We start from the raw sequence: 20,020 nt of genomic DNA on the forward strand, positions 1-20,020 counted from the left end.
CTGTAGGGGTCAACTTGCCAACATCTGTAGGGGTCAACTTGCCAACATCTGTAGGGGTCAAGATAGAACCATCTGTAGGGGTCAAGATAGAACCATCTGTAAGGGTCAAGATAGAACCAGCTGAAGAGGTCCAAGACATCACACCCAACATACGAGTCCCGCAAGTTCGTCCCGCCTGGGAGAACAACGCCAAAGACGCCTGGAAAAGGGCGACGCATGTCCCGCGTCACCATCGCTGTGGCCGTGGTGGGAAATCCAAGCACAAGAAATGCCTGCCCTTGATCGATGGCAGACGCCGGAAAAGTATCCTTTACTACTTTTTCAACACGAAAAATAAAGCGGAAGCCGAAAAAGAGGTCGACATGTCGAGTAACAAATGTATCCCGTTCTCATTTAAAAGTGGAGCAAAAGAAATAAATAAAATAAATAATAAGCATAAGAATAATGCAAGTGTGAGAAGGATGACGACTCCTTTACCACCCAGAAGCTCCAAGATGACCAGGAAAATAAAAACCACAAGGAATTATAAAATTCTCGATTTCTTCCCGCAAATTTTCATGAATCGACAAAGACAAAGCAATACCATCACTACTGCACACAGTGATCATATGAACAAATGGAAAGACAGAAATGTTGTGACGACGGACATGAACATATTCGATAGTATAATTAATAAGAGGGTGAAGAAGGAGGCTCATATTAAGGAGGAATTCAATTGCTGTTATTCTAGTTTCAGGAACATCCTTGAGGATGTGATGGAAAAACAGAAAGGTCCAACTACCATGTGTGAAAGTCAGCATGTGTGTGCAAATGAATCAGTGAATGATACCATTTTTTGTCACTCCTACATCATTCCCTCTCTTTATTCAATGAATCGAGAAAGCGAAAAAGGTATCCTTTACACCTATACCAAGGAAATAATTTCTTCCTACATTTCCTATTTTAACAATTTATTTCACAATCACGACTGTGGAAATGATGATGCAACGGATAGGTATTACCTCCTGAAATTCGTTGCTACTGTTGTGGAAAACTTATGTGAGGAGTTGCACCGCAAGAGGCTCCTCGATGTTCTGCACAAATTTTTGAAAAATTTTAAGCATGCTTGGTGCTTGAGCTGTGAAGAAGAGGAAAAGGAGGAGAAGGGGAGTGGGAACGGCGAGAACAACTCCTTCCCATCTCTATTTCATCGAATTATGGTGAAGTACGGCGTGTGTTCATTCGATGCGTGCATGGGTACACCCCCTTAGCTGCATCATTTTGAAACAGTGTGTGTGTGTTTTTTTTTCCTATCTAGTGCCAATTTTTTTTTTTAGTACCCCCCGCGTGTGCGCATGCGTATATATAAGTGTATGGATTATATTCTTACACGCTATATTTTTGATTTGCCAAAAGGAGTCCCTTTTTTTTTTTTTTTTTTTTCCAACTGAAATATTGGGAATTACCAATTTGATTAGCATTTTTAATAAAAGCAACGATTTTTGTTTAAGCTCAGTTTTTTTCTCACCCACGGGGTGTCAATTTTTTTTTTTTTTTTTCGAATGTGTCGTCGCACATAAGGCTACAGGATTACACGCAACGGCAAGGAATGTTCGGTGGCTCAATCGAAACATTGTAGAGCAAAAGGAACTGCAGCGGAACTTTGCTCGAGAGGGGTGCGTCCATGGTTCATATCATCGTTTTGCAAAAAAAAATGAGCACGTGTCGGATGCGCCCAGCTGGAACTTCATTTAAAGAAACGATTGAACGGCGAATACTCTGTATCTATGTGGTCGCGCGTAGGGCCGTGGAATTGCATACGTACCTTTTACACAATCCTTAACGCGTTGAAGGTGCGCACGATATAGTGATTATTTTTACGAGAACTGCTTGATGCTTTGTGTGCTTGTTGTTTTTTTTTTTTTTTTCCTCACATTAACGGTTGACTACTTTGACCATTTGACGCTTTTTCCGTTTCAACGTTGAAGAGGAATACGCCTTCCTGCACCCAACTGTGTGCTCGGCCTTTTCCCTTTTGTACGCCAAAGTTGTTCTTTCCCGTCTCCCCGTGTGCCGTAGCTACAAGGCGCGTAAGGGAAAAATACATTTTTTTTGCGTTCACTACGCCGTATTTTTGCGAGCACACCGGGTGTAGGTGTTACTAAGAACGGATCCAAGTGTAGGGAAAGGTGCGCCGTCCCCCCAAAAAATATCCTCAACACTTACCACGCACAGGTCACTCAAAATGCGAATTTGCAAGCAGATTGATCCGGTGATCGACATTGTGATCATCGGTTTTGGCGTGCGTAGCCAGCTGTTCGTTGACAAGTTCCTGCGGAAAAATGAGCTCAAGGGAATAAACATAATAATGATCTGCAAAGACAATTTTGTGTTTCTAGATCCCTACGTACAATGTGAAGATGCCTGCAGAGAGAGCTACACGGATGTGTATAATTTTTGCAAACAGAGAAACATACTGTTTATAAATGAAAAGGTGCAGTACGTACACACAGAAAGTCGGAACATCTTTTTTGCCTCAGACAGGAACCCCTTGAATTATGATTTCTTGTTGTGTGACTTTGATTTTAAGAGCTCGGATCTGTTTAATACTGACATGACTCACATGAATATATACCCTTTTCGAAATAAAAATTTATTTTTTTATCATGTGCATGTGATGTATCTCGCGCTACTGCAGTCGACAAATGTGGAGGAGAACAGGATGGATGTTAGTTTGTATCGTCAATGCAGAAGGGACATTATGCAAGGCATCCCTGTGAAGAGGTTCCTTAACTTCCATTCGTACAATGATAGGTACGTGGACGAGATCTTCAACGCTTACGGGGAGGTGAGGCAGTTGGGTAGGGTTATTCGTGGGGGTGCACATAAGCGAAGTGAAGTCAACGCAGGAAATGTGGTTAATGGACGCGTCCTCCCAGATGCCCCTCTGCAAGGCAACAACGCAGACCAAGATTCCACCCCCCGCATCCTCCTTATCACTGACGATAACATGTTTGGGAAGTGCTTACATGCGGAGGTGCAGAAGCAGCTAAGAAGAATAAACGCCAAGGTTAGTTTACTCTACGTTTATGTATCTTCTTCGAAGAACGAAAAGTTGGACCTCCCTTGTACAGACTACTTATTGGTTAAGGAAATAAGGGGAGTAAAACAAGAAGGAGAAATTAAAGAAATAAAATTTTTCAACATTTATGAGGAGGAAATTATAATCAGATATGATGAGTGCATAAACGTTGTAGGGATGAGGTACCCTTCTTATGTATCGTCCTTTGGCGAGGACGCCACTAAATGCTTGTCGGTCAATACCTTCTGCCAGTGCGTAAGAGACGACTGTCTTTATCCCCTTAACCAAGTGAAGAACTACAATGATTATGCGGTGTGTGAGACGGTCTACCTAAACATATACAACAAGGTGCATGGGAACGAGTACATTAGCATAGAACATGTGAAGGCTTACATACTGACCCGTGATACAGATGAGTTAGGTGTTTCCTACCTTCTACCTCCGACCCCGCACCCATTTAATCACACTGTAAATTATTCCTACCGCATGGTGTCGTACATATTAAGGAGGGGCTACTCATTTATATCAAGGAACCGCTTCGTACAAAATGGGGTACTCTCCATAAGGCACAGAAGAAGGGAAATGGAAAAGTACCTAAATGGGTACACGGTTAGTGGTAGCAGGGAGATGTTTTCTCCGCCTTTAATAAGGATTTTTTCTCTTCGTATCTTCGAAAGGGCTGCTCATTATGTTGACCTCCTCAGAGGAAGATTTGCTTCAGAAGATGGCACAAGCATTCCCATGTATGCAAAGAAAGAGCAGCACAAGGATGAGGACTCATCTGGTGTGAACTGCAGCGATAGTGGTAGCACCACGGCGAGCAGAAGTGGAAGTAATAACAGGAACGAGGAACTATCCACCCGGAAGAAATGTGCATCATATGGAAGCGTGCAAATGCAAAGGACAACAAGTTCCCTTCTTCCAGAATATATGTACAGTGCATATCAAGAGGAATATGAAAAGAGATTACTTGTTAGTAAAAAAACGGAGTATCAGGTTGCTGAAGAGGAGGGGGAAAATGGAAAAACCACTACAAGGATAATTGTGCAAGATGGTAGCGTTCAAAAGGGAATCACTTCGAATTGTGACACGAATAGGGAAAGAGTAAATTCATACATTAAAGAAAGCATTGAGAAAATAATTAACCGAAATACTTGCGGAGGATGTGGGTCCAAGGTCCCTTCAAACGTGCTATCTAATTCGTTGAAAGGCCTATCTGTGTACACCTCACCAAATGTATACCTGGGTATTGAAGCCTGTGATGACTGTTGTATATTTGTGCATAGTAAATCAAAAAGGGGAGAAGAAAGCCCTGCACTTGTTCAAACAATAGACTTCTTCAAATCATTTATTGATGATGAATACATATTAGGGGAAATAATTGCCATTCATTGCTTGTCCGATGTGTATAGCATGGGGGGGACTGGCATTTGTGCCTTGTGCGTATTGATTGTGAAGGATAACATTGAGAAAAAGCTACAGCAGAGGTTACAAAATATTTTAACTGGGTGTTGCCAGAAGTTGAAAGAAGAAAAATGCGTCTTGAGTGGGGGCCACACCTGTGCGGGCAATGAGAATTACGTCGGTTTGGCCGTCACGGGGAAGGTCAAAAAGAGACGCATCTCCAGCGAGGATGCCCCCAAGGGGGATCGCAGAGATAGGCCAGATAGGGTGAAAAGGAGAAAGGAAGAGGAGAACCCCCGGACAGTCGCAACAGATGCAGCGGCTTCAACGGTCACGAGTGCTGCAGGTGACCAACAACGGGGAGGCGCCGCCGCCGATGACCTACCCCTCGTTAGCAAAGAACACAGGGACGCATTCGAACGACACCAAATGATGAAGGAGAACTACCTGTTCCTACCAAAGGGAAGCGGAAGCATAAAGACAGGAGACATAATCATTACCACGAAAATGTTTGGCTTTGGCTTCATCATGGCTGCACATATATGTAAAAAGGCAAAAGCTAGATGGATTTACAACTGCCTTGACGAAATGCTCCTCTCAAATAGAAAGAGTGGCTTATACCTTTTGCAGAATAATAATGCGAAAGCTTGCACCGATGTAACTGGATTTGGAGTCCTAGGCCACCTTAACGAAATGATCAAGTGCTCTAGGAGGGAAATTTATTTTGATGCACTCATGGGAAAGAAGTCCCTGCAGGACAGCTCATCACACAAGGAGACACAGGAAAGGAAGAACAGAAGAGTGGATGGTGGACAGGCTGACAATGTGAAGGAATCTCCCATGAATCTAATCGGTGCAAAAATAAATCTCAAGAATTTCATAATCGCAGAAGGGGTTGAAGAGTGCATCGAAAATAATATCTTTTCCTCCATGTACAAGAAAAATCACTACTTGTGTAATAACATTATAAATTTGGAAGAAGCTTCACTGAGTGAACGGTATGGACTTTTGTTTGACCCGCAGACCAGTGGGGGCCTCATGGCCATTGTGGAAAGGGAGAAGGCCGACCAAATTTTAACAGACTTAAAAAACATGGGGTACACGAACAGTTCCGCAGTAGGCGAAATTATAAATGTGCAAGATTATAAATTTAAAGGGGTGCCCATAAGTCAGGTTTCGTTGGACGATTATTTGGACACCACCAACTCCGTGTACGTTGAATGGTAAGATTGTGTGCGGGGGGGGTATTTATGGAGGGGAACGGTTAATTCAATATGCCTGGGTATATGACCCGTTGCCGTTTCGAGTGCCCCCCCAATCCTTTAGCAGTCGAGCCATCCTTTCTGGTACGACCGATTTTTACAAAAGCCCTTTTTTTTTTTTTTTTTTCACCCCGTCACATCACTCCGCCCAGCCGTGTGAGCGCAAAATGCACATACTAGCGTCATCCCCCAGGGTGGGAATCCTTTTGCAGCTTTTGATGTAAACTGTATTACGTTCGCTTTGTGCAACTTTTTAGGGAGTATTTATTTTTTAAAAAAAAAAAATAATTTTTTTACCAAAAAAAAAAAAAAAAAAAAAAAAAAAATACCAAATGTATAATATATAGCACCTCAAAGTGTGAAGCAAAAAAAGGCATCTCTTTTCGAGTGGCACTAAAATGTACATGCGGTGGGTAAGTAATGGGAATTACGTTTTCACTGAATTAGGTAAAGGGTTGTAAAACGGGAGAATAGGCAAGGGATTGCCACATGTTGACCGCCACATGCTGACTGCAACGGGTTAGGGTCACTACGAATGCAAATAAAAACGGTGCGCTATGCCGGAGGGCGGCACCCAAAAAAGGTTTACACGGGCACATTATATACATATATATGTGTGTATGTATATGTACATGAGCCCTTACCCGCAGGCTGGTGCGGTCAAACGCGAGAGAGGCCCAAACTAAATGCACTCATATTGGTCGAGGTTCAACTCTCGCTTGAGCCGGTCCTCAATTTCGTCCTTCCTGTTTAGTAGCTGCAGCTTCTGCATCTTGACCTTGAGCGCATTCATCTTGAACAGAACGCAGAGGTAGGTTAGCGAAAGAAGGAGGGGCAAAAAGACAATAACAAATATAATGAGGAATATCAAAATGATCGAATCAGTTGTATTAATATAAAAATGAACATTTGTAAGTTCCATACCCTGAAAATCATTTTCATCCGAGTATAAACAAATAAGATAATTTTCATTCGTTTGTAAGTCATCGCTTTTTATAAAAGGAATGTAATAAGTGGTTGCAGAAATATTATCATCACTGGAAAAAAAATACTGTACAACATTCTTCGTCAAATTTGATTTATCCGTTTTTTTCATTTTGTTCAATGCACCTGCACCAAGAATGGCATAGTTCCAAAAGGGCGGACACTTCTTCTCCTTATCATCCACATCTCGAACAAACCTCACAAAAATGACTCGATTGTAAGAGGTTATATACTCCCCTTTAATAACCATTTGGTATTCCCAATTGGATGTTAAAAATGATTTTGTATAAATAACTTCGTAATCATTAATTCTTCTCTCTATGTTCATTGGGTAAGAATTAAAAATAACTTTACCCAAGTAATATGGTTTTTCTTCAATTGACTTGTAGCATATGTGTAAATCTAATGGCGGTTTTTCATCCTTGGACTTCTTTTTATTATTAGTAAAATACACAATTGAATTTTCTGTATTAACTACCACTGGGATATTGAATGATTTAAAAAGCTTGTCTAAATAGGCCTGTGATATTTCTATATATAAAAATAAATTTCGAATAGAGTAATTATTTTCCTTGTAACAAACTTTGTATACATTTTCTGAAGAAAAAATATCACTGGGACACTTTTCCTTTTTATTTTTTACTATGTCTTTCTTCAATACGAATGCTAAACATATCGTGTCGTTTTTTTCCTTTGGGTACTGTGACCAATCTCCTGTTATTTTAAGGTAGGTTTTCCCCTTGGGGAAAAATAACACGTTGTCTGGTTCTACATCTTTTTGTATCGTCACTGTCACTAGGAGATCCTGCAACGACGGCTTCGCCACATATTTGTACAAGTACTTCTTATCAATACTGCTGTTAGAATCATAGTATTTTATTTTGGTTAATTTTTGGGAGTACTCTATTTTTTCGAATTCTTCGCATGAGCAATGTGGCACGCGGGGGGGAAGCACGCCCAAGAGGAGTAGAAGGAACAGAACGGTCTTAGCGTAAACGAGTACAGGGACGACGAGTGCGCGAGGGAGGGGGAGAGGGATACACATGCTCAGTGGGGGTTGTCATTAGAGTGGACGGAAAGGGGGGAGTGGCGGCGTGCGCGCTGGGGAGGAGATGTGCCCAGGTTGCCAGCAACGATTATATATCTCTGCCTCTATCACACGTAATGGCGGTGAACTGGACATGGCGTGAACGGAGGACTTCCGCTTTTTACACGACGAGGGTTGGGGGGACACAGTGTTCTTGTGTTTATTTCTCGCTCGGGGGATCTCAGGTGGGAAAAATAACATCTGGTGGGGAAGGATATGAACGTACGTGCAGATAGGGGCATGGACAAATACTGCTTGCATGTATAAACACGCGACGTGATTAATTATGTATCGCGTTACAGGCCGATCGTGCGAGAGAAGGTACGCCTCCTGTTTTGGGCTCGCTCAAATACCTACCTACATAATGTTTCACTTCATCCTACAATAGTACAGTGTCGTTCACTTGGGGGAAGCTGTTGCCCATCGGCACATTTTTTTTTTTTTTTTTTTTTGTCCTCTCCGCTAATCTTATTTTCTTCGTATGCTCGCTAAAGGAGGAAGCACAATTGGGGAGGGGGGTAGGAAATGATCAGCGAAGTAGCATCGCCTTTTGACGCTTCTTCACGAAAACGGCATTACAATGGTTTCAATAAAGAAAAAAAAAAATAAAATAAATAAGTAAATAAATAAACGGAAGAGGGGGTGAGGGACGTAGAGAACTCCACAGAACTGTTGCATTTATGTCCTTTGAAATGGGAAACTTAGAATGCAATAATGGTATAACTAATTCTTATAAGATTTTTTTTTGCCTTTAAAATGATGCAGCACTTTTTGCGCTACGTGGTGGATGTATTAAAAAAAATATTAAAAAAAAAAAAAAAAAAAAAAAGGAAACCTGCAAATTGTAATGTCGCATTGGTATATACCTTTTCAACACGTTTGCAACACTTGTGCGCGGTTGTATGAAGAGTGGGCGCAACCGAGGCATTATGTAACGACTCCGCGCAGGCAGCGCATTTTACCTTGCCCATCGGGGACGCAGCAACACAGGTCATGGACAAAAGAACGATAAACATTGCGTTCGCCAATTATTCATCCGTAGGAAATTTATACATTGTTACATACACATTGTATGTATATATATATATATATATATATACATTTGTATGTATATTTTATTTTATATAAATGTGCGATGTTTGAAGTTTTTTCTCGGTTAATATACGTATGCGTTTGGGCAGGTACTTATGCTTATATTTACGTATGTATACGCGCAAATGCAGGCGCAACTATATACATATTTAAATATATACATATATATATTATTGTACATAATGGGATTATATGCACTGCGTAACTTTGCTGCGCGTGTATATCGGCAGAAATAATGGGGCACAAAAAAAAAAAAAAAAAAAAAAAAAAGGGTCATACATTTTGGGAACAAGAAACACAATGTTTCAAGGGAATTAGTTACATATATATTCGTTGCCGTACGCAGCATACATATTGGACGATACACATGTACATATGTAAGTGGATTATATCTACTTATGTGTACAGGCATAAAATATAGCATATGCTGTGATGGCTTTTATTTATTTGTATGTTTTGAAAGGTTGCACTGAGGGGGTATGTTAATAAGGAGAAAATTCTCTCCTACACTTTTCCCTCTCGTTTTTCGGGAGGTTTACAATTTAATATGAAAAGGTGTTTTTTTTTTTTTTTTTCCTGTCTTGACGGAAAATTATCATGCGGGATTAGTTATCTTCTAGTGGGTATTTATATACATTTTGCAGAGGGGGATACAAATAGATCGTGCGAGGAAGGCATTCTTGCTCGTCACGCGGAGTGGCAATAATGTTCTGATACTGCACTCTGGGTGTGCGAGAAAATGGCGGCCTTCATAAAGAATACCCACATATAAGGCATAACACATATATATATATATATATACAGCGTCCACACATGCGCAGGTGCACAGGCGTGGAGAGGGTGTGATGGTACTTGGGCTGATGAGAAGTTCCGGTAGGAAAACCCGAAAGGGGGAAATGACCCCAGCAAAGCCAGACCTTTGTAACACTCCTAATGGATTGAACTTCTAACCCCCAGTGTGTGTGGTTTAGGGTTCGCCCAGGAAACACTTGAACACGCAATTCTTCTCATTCCTAGAGTGCCGTAAAATGTACAGAATGTTCATGTCGTCCATGATGTTTATGTCGGGTAAGAACAACTGGAACTCGTTGAGAAATTCCCTCTCATGAGTGGTTAGCCCTATGGACAGGCACTCGCAGTACGTTTTTAGCAAGTCCTTCCTGAGTTTATATTCCTCCAACTCGAGTATGTCAAAACAGTTCTTGTAATTCACTTCGTAATTACCTACGACACTAATTTCGTTGAGTACAAATTTATGATGTAGCAACTCGGACAATAATTTAAAATCTTCCTTCCTTAGCTTTTTATTTTTTTTTATTTTTTTTTTTATTTTTTCAATTTGGTTCTTCTTAGCTATATCCAGCATTTTATACTTTGTACTGTCTTCAATATCACAGTAGTCGTGTATGTACTGATTATTTTCATGTAGCATGTCTTTAATGAAGAAATTTTTCGCATTCATGTTGCTAATGGAGTTGTTTGAGTTCCCTCTGCTGATGGTACCTTTCATTAATTGTTTTGTCTGTATGGATAAATTGCTATCATCCCATTGTTGTTTTTCCTGTTCGTTTTTTTCTCTAACTTTTTTTTCATCCTCCTTTTCCTTCTTCTGCAAGGTCATGTCCATCATTGCGATTTGTTTTTTAAATTGTTTATACTCGGGCGATTCGTCTATTTCGTCGTCTTCTGCCTTCTCGCCATCGTTCTCCAGGTGACTGTAGAAATCACCTGCACCGCGTTCTTCTTTTTTGAGGGTAACTCCATTTATCATTCCATGATGGCTATACTGTGCATAATTTTCGTGTTCCTTTTTGACATTATCACGATGGTCATATGGGAAGTAATGTTCACTGTTGTTGTTGTGTTTGTTTCTGTATTTGGTGCAGCTTCTTTTTTCAATGACCTCTTCGAATTCTTCATCCTCCTCATTTTTATCCTTTATCATGAATTTAATGTCGGAGTAGCACATGTCCTGGTTAACGTCCTCTTCAATTATTTCAATCTCTTCTTTAATATTTTCTTTGGCTTGGTTTTTCACCCTGATTTCTTTCACGTCATTACCATCATCTGAACAATGGGGAGTCGTCGTTTCGCCATTCTGCAAATTTATTACTTCCCTACTGTGGGAAGTTTTTTCCTCTTGGTTCTCTCCGTTGTATTCCTTCACGACCTCTACTTCGTGCTCTCCTGCCGCTTCGTCTCCATCGCAGGTATTTTTTCTCACATGGGCATCGTCAGCCTCGCTTATGTTTGTTTCCTCTGCACTGTGCGCTTCTTTCTTCATCCATTCGACGTTGTCCTTAAGGTCCTTCACTTCATTCACCTCGTTGTTTTTCTCCTTATAACTCCCCTTTGCGTTCACGGCGGCTCCTCCTACCATTTCGTCATCCCCTTCCTCATACTCCTCCTCCTCCTCTTCATCCTCCTCATCATCTTCCTCTTCTTCTTCCTCCTCCTCATCTTCATCATCGTCGTCGTCATACTCATCCAAATCATCCTCGTCTTCGTTCCCCATGATGATTTGCGCTCCGGTCATTTTCATCGCACTAAATAACTGTTCCTGCAAAGGCAAATTTCCAAATTTGTTTTCCTCATTTTCGACCATTTCTTCATTTATTACGCTATCAAAGCTATGTTCCGTTTCCCTTTTTTTTTCTTCTCCTTCTTCCTCTTCTTCATCTCTGTCGTCTTTGTTCATGCCCATCATTTGGTCGATTAAATTATCTCCTTCCTCGAAGTCATCATCCGTTTCGTCTTCGTTGGGGTGTGTATTTTTCGTTCCTTGTGGTTTGGACGTGGGGCGTATACCGTCCCCCGACGGGTCTCCACTTGCAGGATGAAGGGTGTGCTGATGAAGTTCCCCATGTAGGGCTTCCTCGCGTTCCCCTTCTGTGACCACCACATTGGCTTGCTCCTTATCCTCCGTCTCCATTTTCCCTTCCCCATTTTGTTCATCCCTGTCGACGCATTTGCCCATCGAGAATTCGAAACTTTCATCGCGTATTTCCATCTTTTCGTGTTCGTGGTTTTCCAGGGGGGCGTGAGATGGGTCTGTCAGGGCGAGCAGTTCAGCTTGTTGTTCCAGCCGCTGCTGCTCCTGTTGCGCGTCCTCCTTCTTGCTCTCGTCCTTGTCCGCTCTGCCAAACTTCCACTTGATGAAACTAAGCTGGTAGTTAAAGTATTTCATCTTCCGCTCACTCTTCGGGGGGTCTGTAGCCTCTCCGTCTCCCTCTCCTGTTTCGGCTACGTTCGTGTTCTGGCCAGACGCGTCGCCGTGCATTTGACCGACCACATTTTCAGGGATTTCCCCATCTGTTCCGCAACCCTTTTCAGCCTCCCCGAGCTTTCCCTCTGCGCCTTCCTCCACGTCGTACTTTTTCTCATTCTCCGCTGCTAACTCGTCACCTACTGCAGCAGCGCAAAATGGCATCATCTCTACAGGGGGGGAAATACTACTAGATCCTTCTTTCTCCACGTTTCGCGCATTTCCAACTTGTTCTCCCAATTCAGGACTGTTCTTCTCTTCCACTGCGCAATTCTTTCCCACAGGGATCCCTTCCTTTCTTTTTTTCTTCTTTTTAAATACTTGCACGAAGTAAATATTCTTGTGGGTTTTCTCGACGAAAAAATTTTTTATAAATTCTTTATTCTCCGGGGAGTGCATTTTTTCCTCAAGAAAATAATTCACACACATTTTGGTGTTGTAAATGTTATAAGTGCTTTTGTCCGAGTATAAATCATACACGTTTGAATTAATCCTTTGTTTAAAATGCTTGTCCATATCAGATAAATAATTGCACTCGTTTTCCCTCTTCCTCAATTTATCCATTATACAATTAATGGTGTATTTTCTTCTCTCCAATTCAAGTATATTATTAATAATATTTTCATCCTTATTGTCTAGCTTAATAGTTCCATCAAGGATATTTTCTATTTTGATCCTATCAAATTCAATATTATTGTATATGTCGCTATCTTCATCCTCGTCCTCTGGATTGTCCAGGTTGTTGCTCTCTCTTTCCCTTTTCATTTTGCTTAATTTCATTTTTCTCGAAATGATATTTTCAATTTGAGTTATTTTTTCCAACTCATTTTCGTTGCACAGGGTGTCTTCATTGATTGTGTTGCGGTGATGACTATAATCTCGCCCTCTACTTCGACTATGCAAGTGCTGCTGGTGTTTTTTGTTTTTTTTTTTTTTTTTCTTAAATCCGTATTTGTTGTACATGTAATAATCACTTTCTTCTTCGTCTTCTTCAAATGGTTCTAATTTGTTTCCACCTCTGTGGAGCATCTCTGCATGTGGAACTTTTCTCGATATAGCTCCATTGTTGCGTCTACTAAAGAGGACCCGTTGATCTCTACAAAGCTTACTCAACTTTGTCCTCCTGCTGTTATCGTTGCAATGTGCACCACGATAGGTATTTCGGTCATGTTCATCATCGATGTAATTTTCATCAGTGTCGCTCTCATCTCCAGGGCAACCACCTCTTCCACATACTACTCTTCCTCCAGGTACACCCCCCATTTCGCTTTCCCATTCATCATCATGTGAGCCTCTACCCAGTGGATGTTCGTTATAAAAAAGGCTTCTCCTTGCTACGCCTTTTCTCCTTTTGCTTGCTCCACTGCCACTTCGCATTTGTTCGTTCTGGGCATAATCCCCCATAGCACTTCGTCCCCCATTTGCATTCATGATATACTCCCTGGTGCTTGAGTAATTGTTGACGCATGACATGTCCATCGGAGAATTCAGTAAAAGGCTCTTATTATATTTCTCCATCATCAATTTGTAGTTGCCGTTGCTGCTGTAATGCAGGTACTGCTGCTCATTATGATGATGATGCTGATTATGATGATGCTGATTATGATGATGCTGGAGTAGCTCTCTCTGACATTCGTGCAAGGGAGTTAAATTTTTGTCACCCCTTCTTCTCCTTTCCATTTGGGCCACACTGATGGAACCACTCCTAAAACCGTTCGCCCCGTCCATCATCGAACCCATATGCCTCCGCTTCACACCATCATAAGGCATCATGTACATATCATCTTCATACACTTTATCCACATCAATGACGTAGTTAACCATTTGCTCCCGTTTTTTGCCACAAGGGAAGCATGAATTGACTGCTCTATCTTCCTCCATGTCATTGTAAAAATTCATCAGTGCATTTTTTTTTTGTAAAAATTTTTCTTTGTTCCAATCGTAATCGACAACCTTGCTGGCACTGGCAGCACATCGTCTGTACACATCGCAGTTGTTGCTGTCGTGCACATCGTCCAGGTCGATAAAGTTATTCATATTTTTTCTTCCCTTATTCTTCATATTTAATTGATTATACATTCCATATTTATTTTCTTGTAATACTTCAATATCTATAACATAATTGGATAAATTTGTGTGTTTTTTTTCTGAGGGTATTTTTGTGCGTACATTTGAAAAACCATTTTGATCAACTGGCATTAGGCTATTCGTTTTGGAAGGCATTTTCACACTTCTGTTGTTAGGGGAATAATCATACAGGCCATTATACTGAGCATGTGTGTCGTGGTAATAATTGCTACTGGGTACCCCTAAGCCGTTGCTACCATAATACTGCATGTATTTATTTGACACCATAGTTGTTGGTGAGCAGTCAATAATTCTCCTTTTATAATTCATATCGATTTTCCTAACAATTTCAATTTTGTTAGTACTTACACTCATTTTTTGTCTGTTCATCCAACAACCTGCTGCATTAACAGGGGAAGAACCGAAAGTGATGGCAGTACCTGCTGTCACGCTGGTCGTTCCCTTTCCTGCGGATGATGAGGGTGTCATGATAATTCTTGACGGTCCTCCTCCTGCAGGCGCAGAATCGATAGCTACTCGGCCAACTGTTCCATCACGTCCTATTCCCCTGTTATAATAATATACGTCATTTGGAGCCAAATATTTTTGCCCATTCAAATTGTTAATAATGGGCATTGAAACAAATGCTCCGTTAAAGTCTTTTTTTTGTTGTTCGACTATCATTGCTGATTTGTTGTCATCCTTTCTGCCTTCCTTTATTTTTGCATCGAAATAATTTTTCATCATATGTTTTGCACAATTTTCCTTCACCACATAATCATAGTGATTTTGGGGGAAATAATTATTACTGCCTCTTCGGTAGAGGTTGTACGCAATGCTACTGTTCAGGTTGAATGGGTTGCTGTAGGCGGCCTTTTTGTCGCTGCGCACGTTTGTCAGGTACCTTTCGACGCTGTTCCCTCCGTCCGAGAAATTGCCACTCATGACGCGCTCGCTGTACCGCATGTGGTACTTATCCGGGGCACAATTGCCCCTGCAGCAGTCACGCTGGCAGCAATTTTCCTGGAAGCAACTCTGCCCACAACTCCCCCGGCTGCAATCAAACGCGTTCGAGTTGTTGAAAGAGTTAAATTTCTTCCTGGGGGGCGCTTCGAACTTTGCGCCGCTGGTCCGGCCGTACGGCTCTATGCAAAACACCAAGTCATTGCGCTGGCGCTCATCCAGATGGTCATCCAAGCGCTCATCATGATGATCGTCACGATTGTAATCTTGCTCATTATCGTTGTACCCTTCATGCACGTGCTCATCCACATCGCTCCCATTCCCGCGCTTCCTCCGCATGCTCTGTGCCCTCTTGTGCTTCCCCCCTTTATGCACACCAGAAACACAGCATGCACATTCTCCATCGGGCACTTTGTCCCGTATTATATTATCCTTGTTATAATTAAGCATTAGTTTATCTCCCTGGAAAATACCCACATCAATAGTTTCGTACTTGCTGTTCATATTGTACACCTCGTCATATGCATTTTTGTACATTTCCTTTTTAAAAGGACGTTTGTTAACGTAGGGATTGCATGTCGTGTTCATCTCTCCAGGGGGACAGTAGCCGCTAACATCGTTGTGGTCCAAGTCGGTGTCGTTCATACGACCACACGGTTTAATGCACGTGGTTATGTCACCACCTCGGGCGCTGTCCCCACCACAGTCACCACTGTAGTCACCGCTATAGTCTTCGCTACACTCGGCATACGAGTCGACATTGGCATCCATATCAGGATCCGCCTCGATGTCCGCATCATTTTCCTCGTCGTCCTGATCGCTCCTCTCCACATCTATACAATCCTTGTTGAAAGTACTGCTATTCCTAAAGGAATAACTGACAGGATTCCTCTTCTGGCTGCGCACTCTGCTATAGCTACTATGTTCCTGTTTGGATTTATTGTATGCGTATTTTCCATTTGAGTATTGCGGATAAGAATTGTTGTTCGTTAAGGTGTCCTCGCAGACCACGTCAGGGTTATGTGCGAAATCATTTTCCACATCTGAGTTGCTTTTAGGCAGTTCCGCGCTGTTCCCATCGAGGTTATCGTTACTCATACAAATGTCGTCGTGATCTACGCTGCTTTGTGTGCTATCATTAGTTCTACATTGGCCATCGCCTCGGTCTTCTCCATTTTCGTTCTTCTCATGGGCACCGTTTTCACTACCAACGCCAACACTAATTGCATCCGCACTGTCCTTATTCTCGTTGCCCTGTCTCTTTACACCGTCATTGTTTCTATCACTCAGATAGACACTGCTCGGTGTGGCAGACGTCTTGGTCTCCTTCTTTGAAAGTTTGTGAAGAATGGAGTAGTACTTTTGCAAACTGTTCTTGTTGAGCAAAAACTCAGACTCATCCTGTTTACCTGAATAATTTATGCTTGGGAAATGTTTCAATTCGCTAAGCGACACGTGCCTATTATTTTGAAAATCATTCCTGTGGTATCCCTTTTCGCTCTCGCCGTTGTTCACGTCTTCCTTGACCTCTTCGCTGCCAATTCCCTCATTGTCCATGTGGACGACGTAGGGCTGTTCCTCCTCGTTTGCACAAGGATGGCATTTCCCCTGGGCCATGTCCTTTCCGCCTAAATCACCAAATGAATCATCGTTCTGTTGGTCCGTGTTCCTCACATAAGGATAACATTTGGTGGAGTCATAATGGCTCCTGTTTTCTTCTGATCTTTTTTCGCTATTCTCCGTCTGTGTGTTTGGATATTCGCTCTGTACATTTGCGCGTTGGTTTGTCTCTGATCCGTCTGCCCATTCGGACGTCCCCACCTTATCATTCTTATGTGACTCCCCTCTCTTGCACCTGTCACTAACCTTGTTGGTCATTTCATACTTATTTTTTTCCTCACGGGTTGGCAAAGGTTCCCATGCGTCAAATTCTTCAAGATAATTTTTTAGATTCTCTTTTTCGTTTTTCATTTCATTATTTTCGAAATATTCATTCAATTCGTATAGCGAGCTGTATGAATTCAGACTTTCACATCTTCTGCTAATGGGTACATTGAGTTGCTCATCGTCTATTCCCATTTCTTTTGCTTTATATTTTTCTCCTCCTTCTTCTTCTTCGTTGCTATTTGATATGAACTTTGATATTTTGGAGAAAAAATTTTTCAGCAGAAATTTATCGTAACCAAATTTTTTCTCGTCATATGGGTGTTTTTCCCGGGTGTGCGTTTCTGTGGGGTTGTTTTGGTGTGCGTCGTCTGAATGGGCACTCTGCTCCCCCGTCGCACCTTCTGCGCCGTCACGAGCGTGATGGTTCGCGTGATCGCTAGCGTGATCGCACACCGGATCGCACTCAACTTGGTGCTGTATACTATCCGCTGTGCTTTCGCGCTGAACTTTTGCCTGCCCCTTTGGACCGCCAGTCAGTTGATCATCTTCCTTCGATTGATGATACTGCGCATCCTCCGCTGTAGATGGCACCATTACCAATGTTTCCTTATGTTCCTCCTTCAGTGGGGTACCTGTGTTCGTTTTCCTAGCTTCACCCACACAAGTATAACCCTGACTGGACCTTGGTTTGTTTATGCCAAATATGTCGAATGTATCGTAACCATCACTACCATCATCCACGTTTTGAACAGAAGGCTCCAGGAAATTCGAACTTTTATCCTGGCTATTCATGCACCTGTTATTGTCTAGGTAGTAATCCGTGCTATACGCGTTATCATTATTGTTGCTGCTCTTTCTACTTTTGGTATTTCTGCAGCTATTATTTTGAGAGTCTTTTAGAAAATTCTCCGTAGGAAAAATGGACTCATGAGCAATGGAGAAATAATTTTTATCCAATAAACTTTTGCTTGTCATTGTACTTGTTTCCAACGGCATATTATTGTCGTAAAACAATTTGGCCGATTTGTATGAATTTTTATTTGAGTCGTAGTCTTGTTCACTCTCCACGAAATTATCATGTTGACTTTCGACCTGGTTGCTGTTGCTACTAAGGATGTTGCTGCTGAGGATGTTGCTGCTGAGGATGTCGTTGCTAAGTATGTCGTTACTATGTATGTCGTTACTATGTATGTTAGTGCTGGTGCAGCTACTACTGGTATTCTGGTTGCAAGTACTTTTCAAGTTGGTGAAATTTTCCTCTGTCACCGACCACTCGCTCGTAATTACTTCATCTTTGCTGTCTTTTTTTTCATGTTTGGCGTAAAAAGACCCGAAAAAATTTAAACTGTTTTTGGATATTTCCGTTTTGGGTGCGCTATGCATGCTTTTTTAAAAAAAAAAATTGTCTACTTGGGTGCACGCGCTCGCGATGGTCGTTGTGGTTAGGGTCTTTGCTAACCTTCTGAATCGTTTCCGCTTCAGCCCCCCCTGTTCTCCTTCCTCGTGAAAACAAGGGAGCGCCGCGGTTCACGAATTGTAAACTTTACTTCATATGCCTGTGCATATTTTGTCACATGGACCCGGTCCTTCCTACACGATTTGCATGCAACACGTGTGGACGGCGCAGGCAATTGAGGCACATATAGACGTACACACATGTGGGCATACAGGAACTTTTATTATAATCTATTTTACACAAAAAAAAAAAATTATGAAAAAAAAAAATTCACTTTACTACTACCCCTAAATTTGCCGACGTGGACTGTTCACCATGTGCACATAGACAAGGGTTCAAAAAATAAAATAAAATAAAACACGCAGAATAAACAAAATGAACCAAATGTTGCTGGATATAAATGTTGTGGGCCGTGTGCTAAGACATCAGCTTTCTCAAAAAAAAATTCTTTTTACAAAAACTGTTTGTAACTGCCTACATACATACGTGCACCATATGTTGCGCACACTGGGGTGATATTCCTCGACACTTCCGCGTTTTTCCTCTTATTCTGTATCCTTCGGTTTGGATGAGGGACACATTATAAAAAAACGCGCGGCAGAGGTGCAGCGGTGCAAATGTGCAACAGGGCAAAGATGTACAGGGGCAAATGTGCAACAGGGCAAAGATGTACAGGGGCAAATGTGCAAAAAGGCAAGTGCACAGACGTTCGTTCGCATAAAGGTACAGAAGCTATTATGCAAATGCCTTGGCGTAAACAAATGTATGAGACTTAAATGTATTGCGCGAATGCAGGTCACCATAAATGGGTTTGCACATCATACATTCTTCCTCCACTATTTGGGCATACGTTCAAGGTTAACACGAAATGCACATGTTGATCTTTGGCTGACTTCTTAAGGTAACCCTGAATGAAACAACAGTATACGCTAAAAAAAAATGTAAAAAAATGTAAAAAAATGTAAAAAAATGCAAAAAAAATGCAAAAAAATGCAAAAACCGCAAAAAACGCAAAAAACGCAAAAAACGCAAAAAACACAAAAAACACAAAAAAAGCAAAAAACGCAAAAAAAATGTCCAAAATATGTACAAAGCTTAATGGCATGTATTCCACGGGGGTGTTTGGTTGCTTCTCAAGGTTGCACGTGTAACACGTACACAATAATAAAATTGTAATGGTTCTGTTCACACGTACATAATATTTTCACGCACAAGCATAAAGCCCGTAAAATTTTACACTCATAAAATTTTCCCAAGGCGTGGAAAATGCGTATGTACATATATATATGACATATGTATCAAACTAAAGGTGCGCACGTACGTGAAATGCATACACGAACTTCACATAACCATGCGTTTATAAAAAATACATACGAATTTTTCCTTATGGCACTTATAAAAGCAAATAAGCATATGCAAAACCACATATATATGGGTTATAAAACATGTACATGTGAAATTACATACATGAAATTATAATGTAATAGAAGGA

General features: G+C 41.4%; 4 protein-coding genes across 4 annotated transcripts in view; 2 read left to right on the plus strand and 2 right to left on the minus strand.

Annotated features, from left to right (window-relative positions):
- Nucleotides 1-1,250, plus strand: part of AK88_00846 (uncharacterized protein) — a gene marked incomplete at both ends in the record, with an annotated part of 6,069 nt that extends 4,819 nt beyond the window's left edge. The window contains one exon of the mRNA XM_012478490.1: nt 63-1,250. Coding sequence (XP_012333913.1) covers nt 63-1,250 — 1,188 coding nt within the window. The remainder of the gene's footprint in view (nt 1-62) is intronic.
- Nucleotides 1,251-2,224: 974 nt separating this feature from the next.
- AK88_00847 (uncharacterized protein) lies at nt 2,225-5,692 on the plus strand (the record flags this gene model as incomplete). Its single annotated transcript, XM_012478491.1, has 1 exon — nt 2,225-5,692. The coding sequence occupies one exon, from the start codon at nt 2,225-2,227 to the stop codon at nt 5,690-5,692; it is 3,468 nt and encodes a 1,155-aa protein (XP_012333914.1).
- Nucleotides 5,693-6,409: 717 nt separating this feature from the next.
- Nucleotides 6,410-7,999, minus strand: AK88_00848 (uncharacterized protein; the record flags this gene model as incomplete). The annotated part of the gene is made up of 2 exons (XM_012478492.1): nt 6,410-7,629; nt 7,888-7,999. The coding sequence occupies 2 exons, from the start codon at nt 7,997-7,999 to the stop codon at nt 6,410-6,412; spliced, it is 1,332 nt and encodes a 443-aa protein (XP_012333915.1).
- Nucleotides 8,000-9,857: 1,858 nt separating this feature from the next.
- On the minus strand, nt 9,858-18,455 carry AK88_00849 (uncharacterized protein; the record flags this gene model as incomplete). The annotated part of the gene is made up of 1 exon (XM_012478493.1): nt 9,858-18,455. The coding sequence occupies one exon, from the start codon at nt 18,453-18,455 to the stop codon at nt 9,858-9,860; it is 8,598 nt and encodes a 2,865-aa protein (XP_012333916.1).
- Between the last annotated feature and the right edge of the window lie 1,565 nt (nt 18,456-20,020).

The sequence above is a fragment of the Plasmodium fragile genome, assembly GCF_000956335.1.
Source record: "Plasmodium fragile strain nilgiri unplaced genomic scaffold supercont1.7, whole genome shotgun sequence".
NCBI classification, from domain to species: Eukaryota; Apicomplexa; class Aconoidasida; order Haemosporida; family Plasmodiidae; genus Plasmodium; species Plasmodium fragile.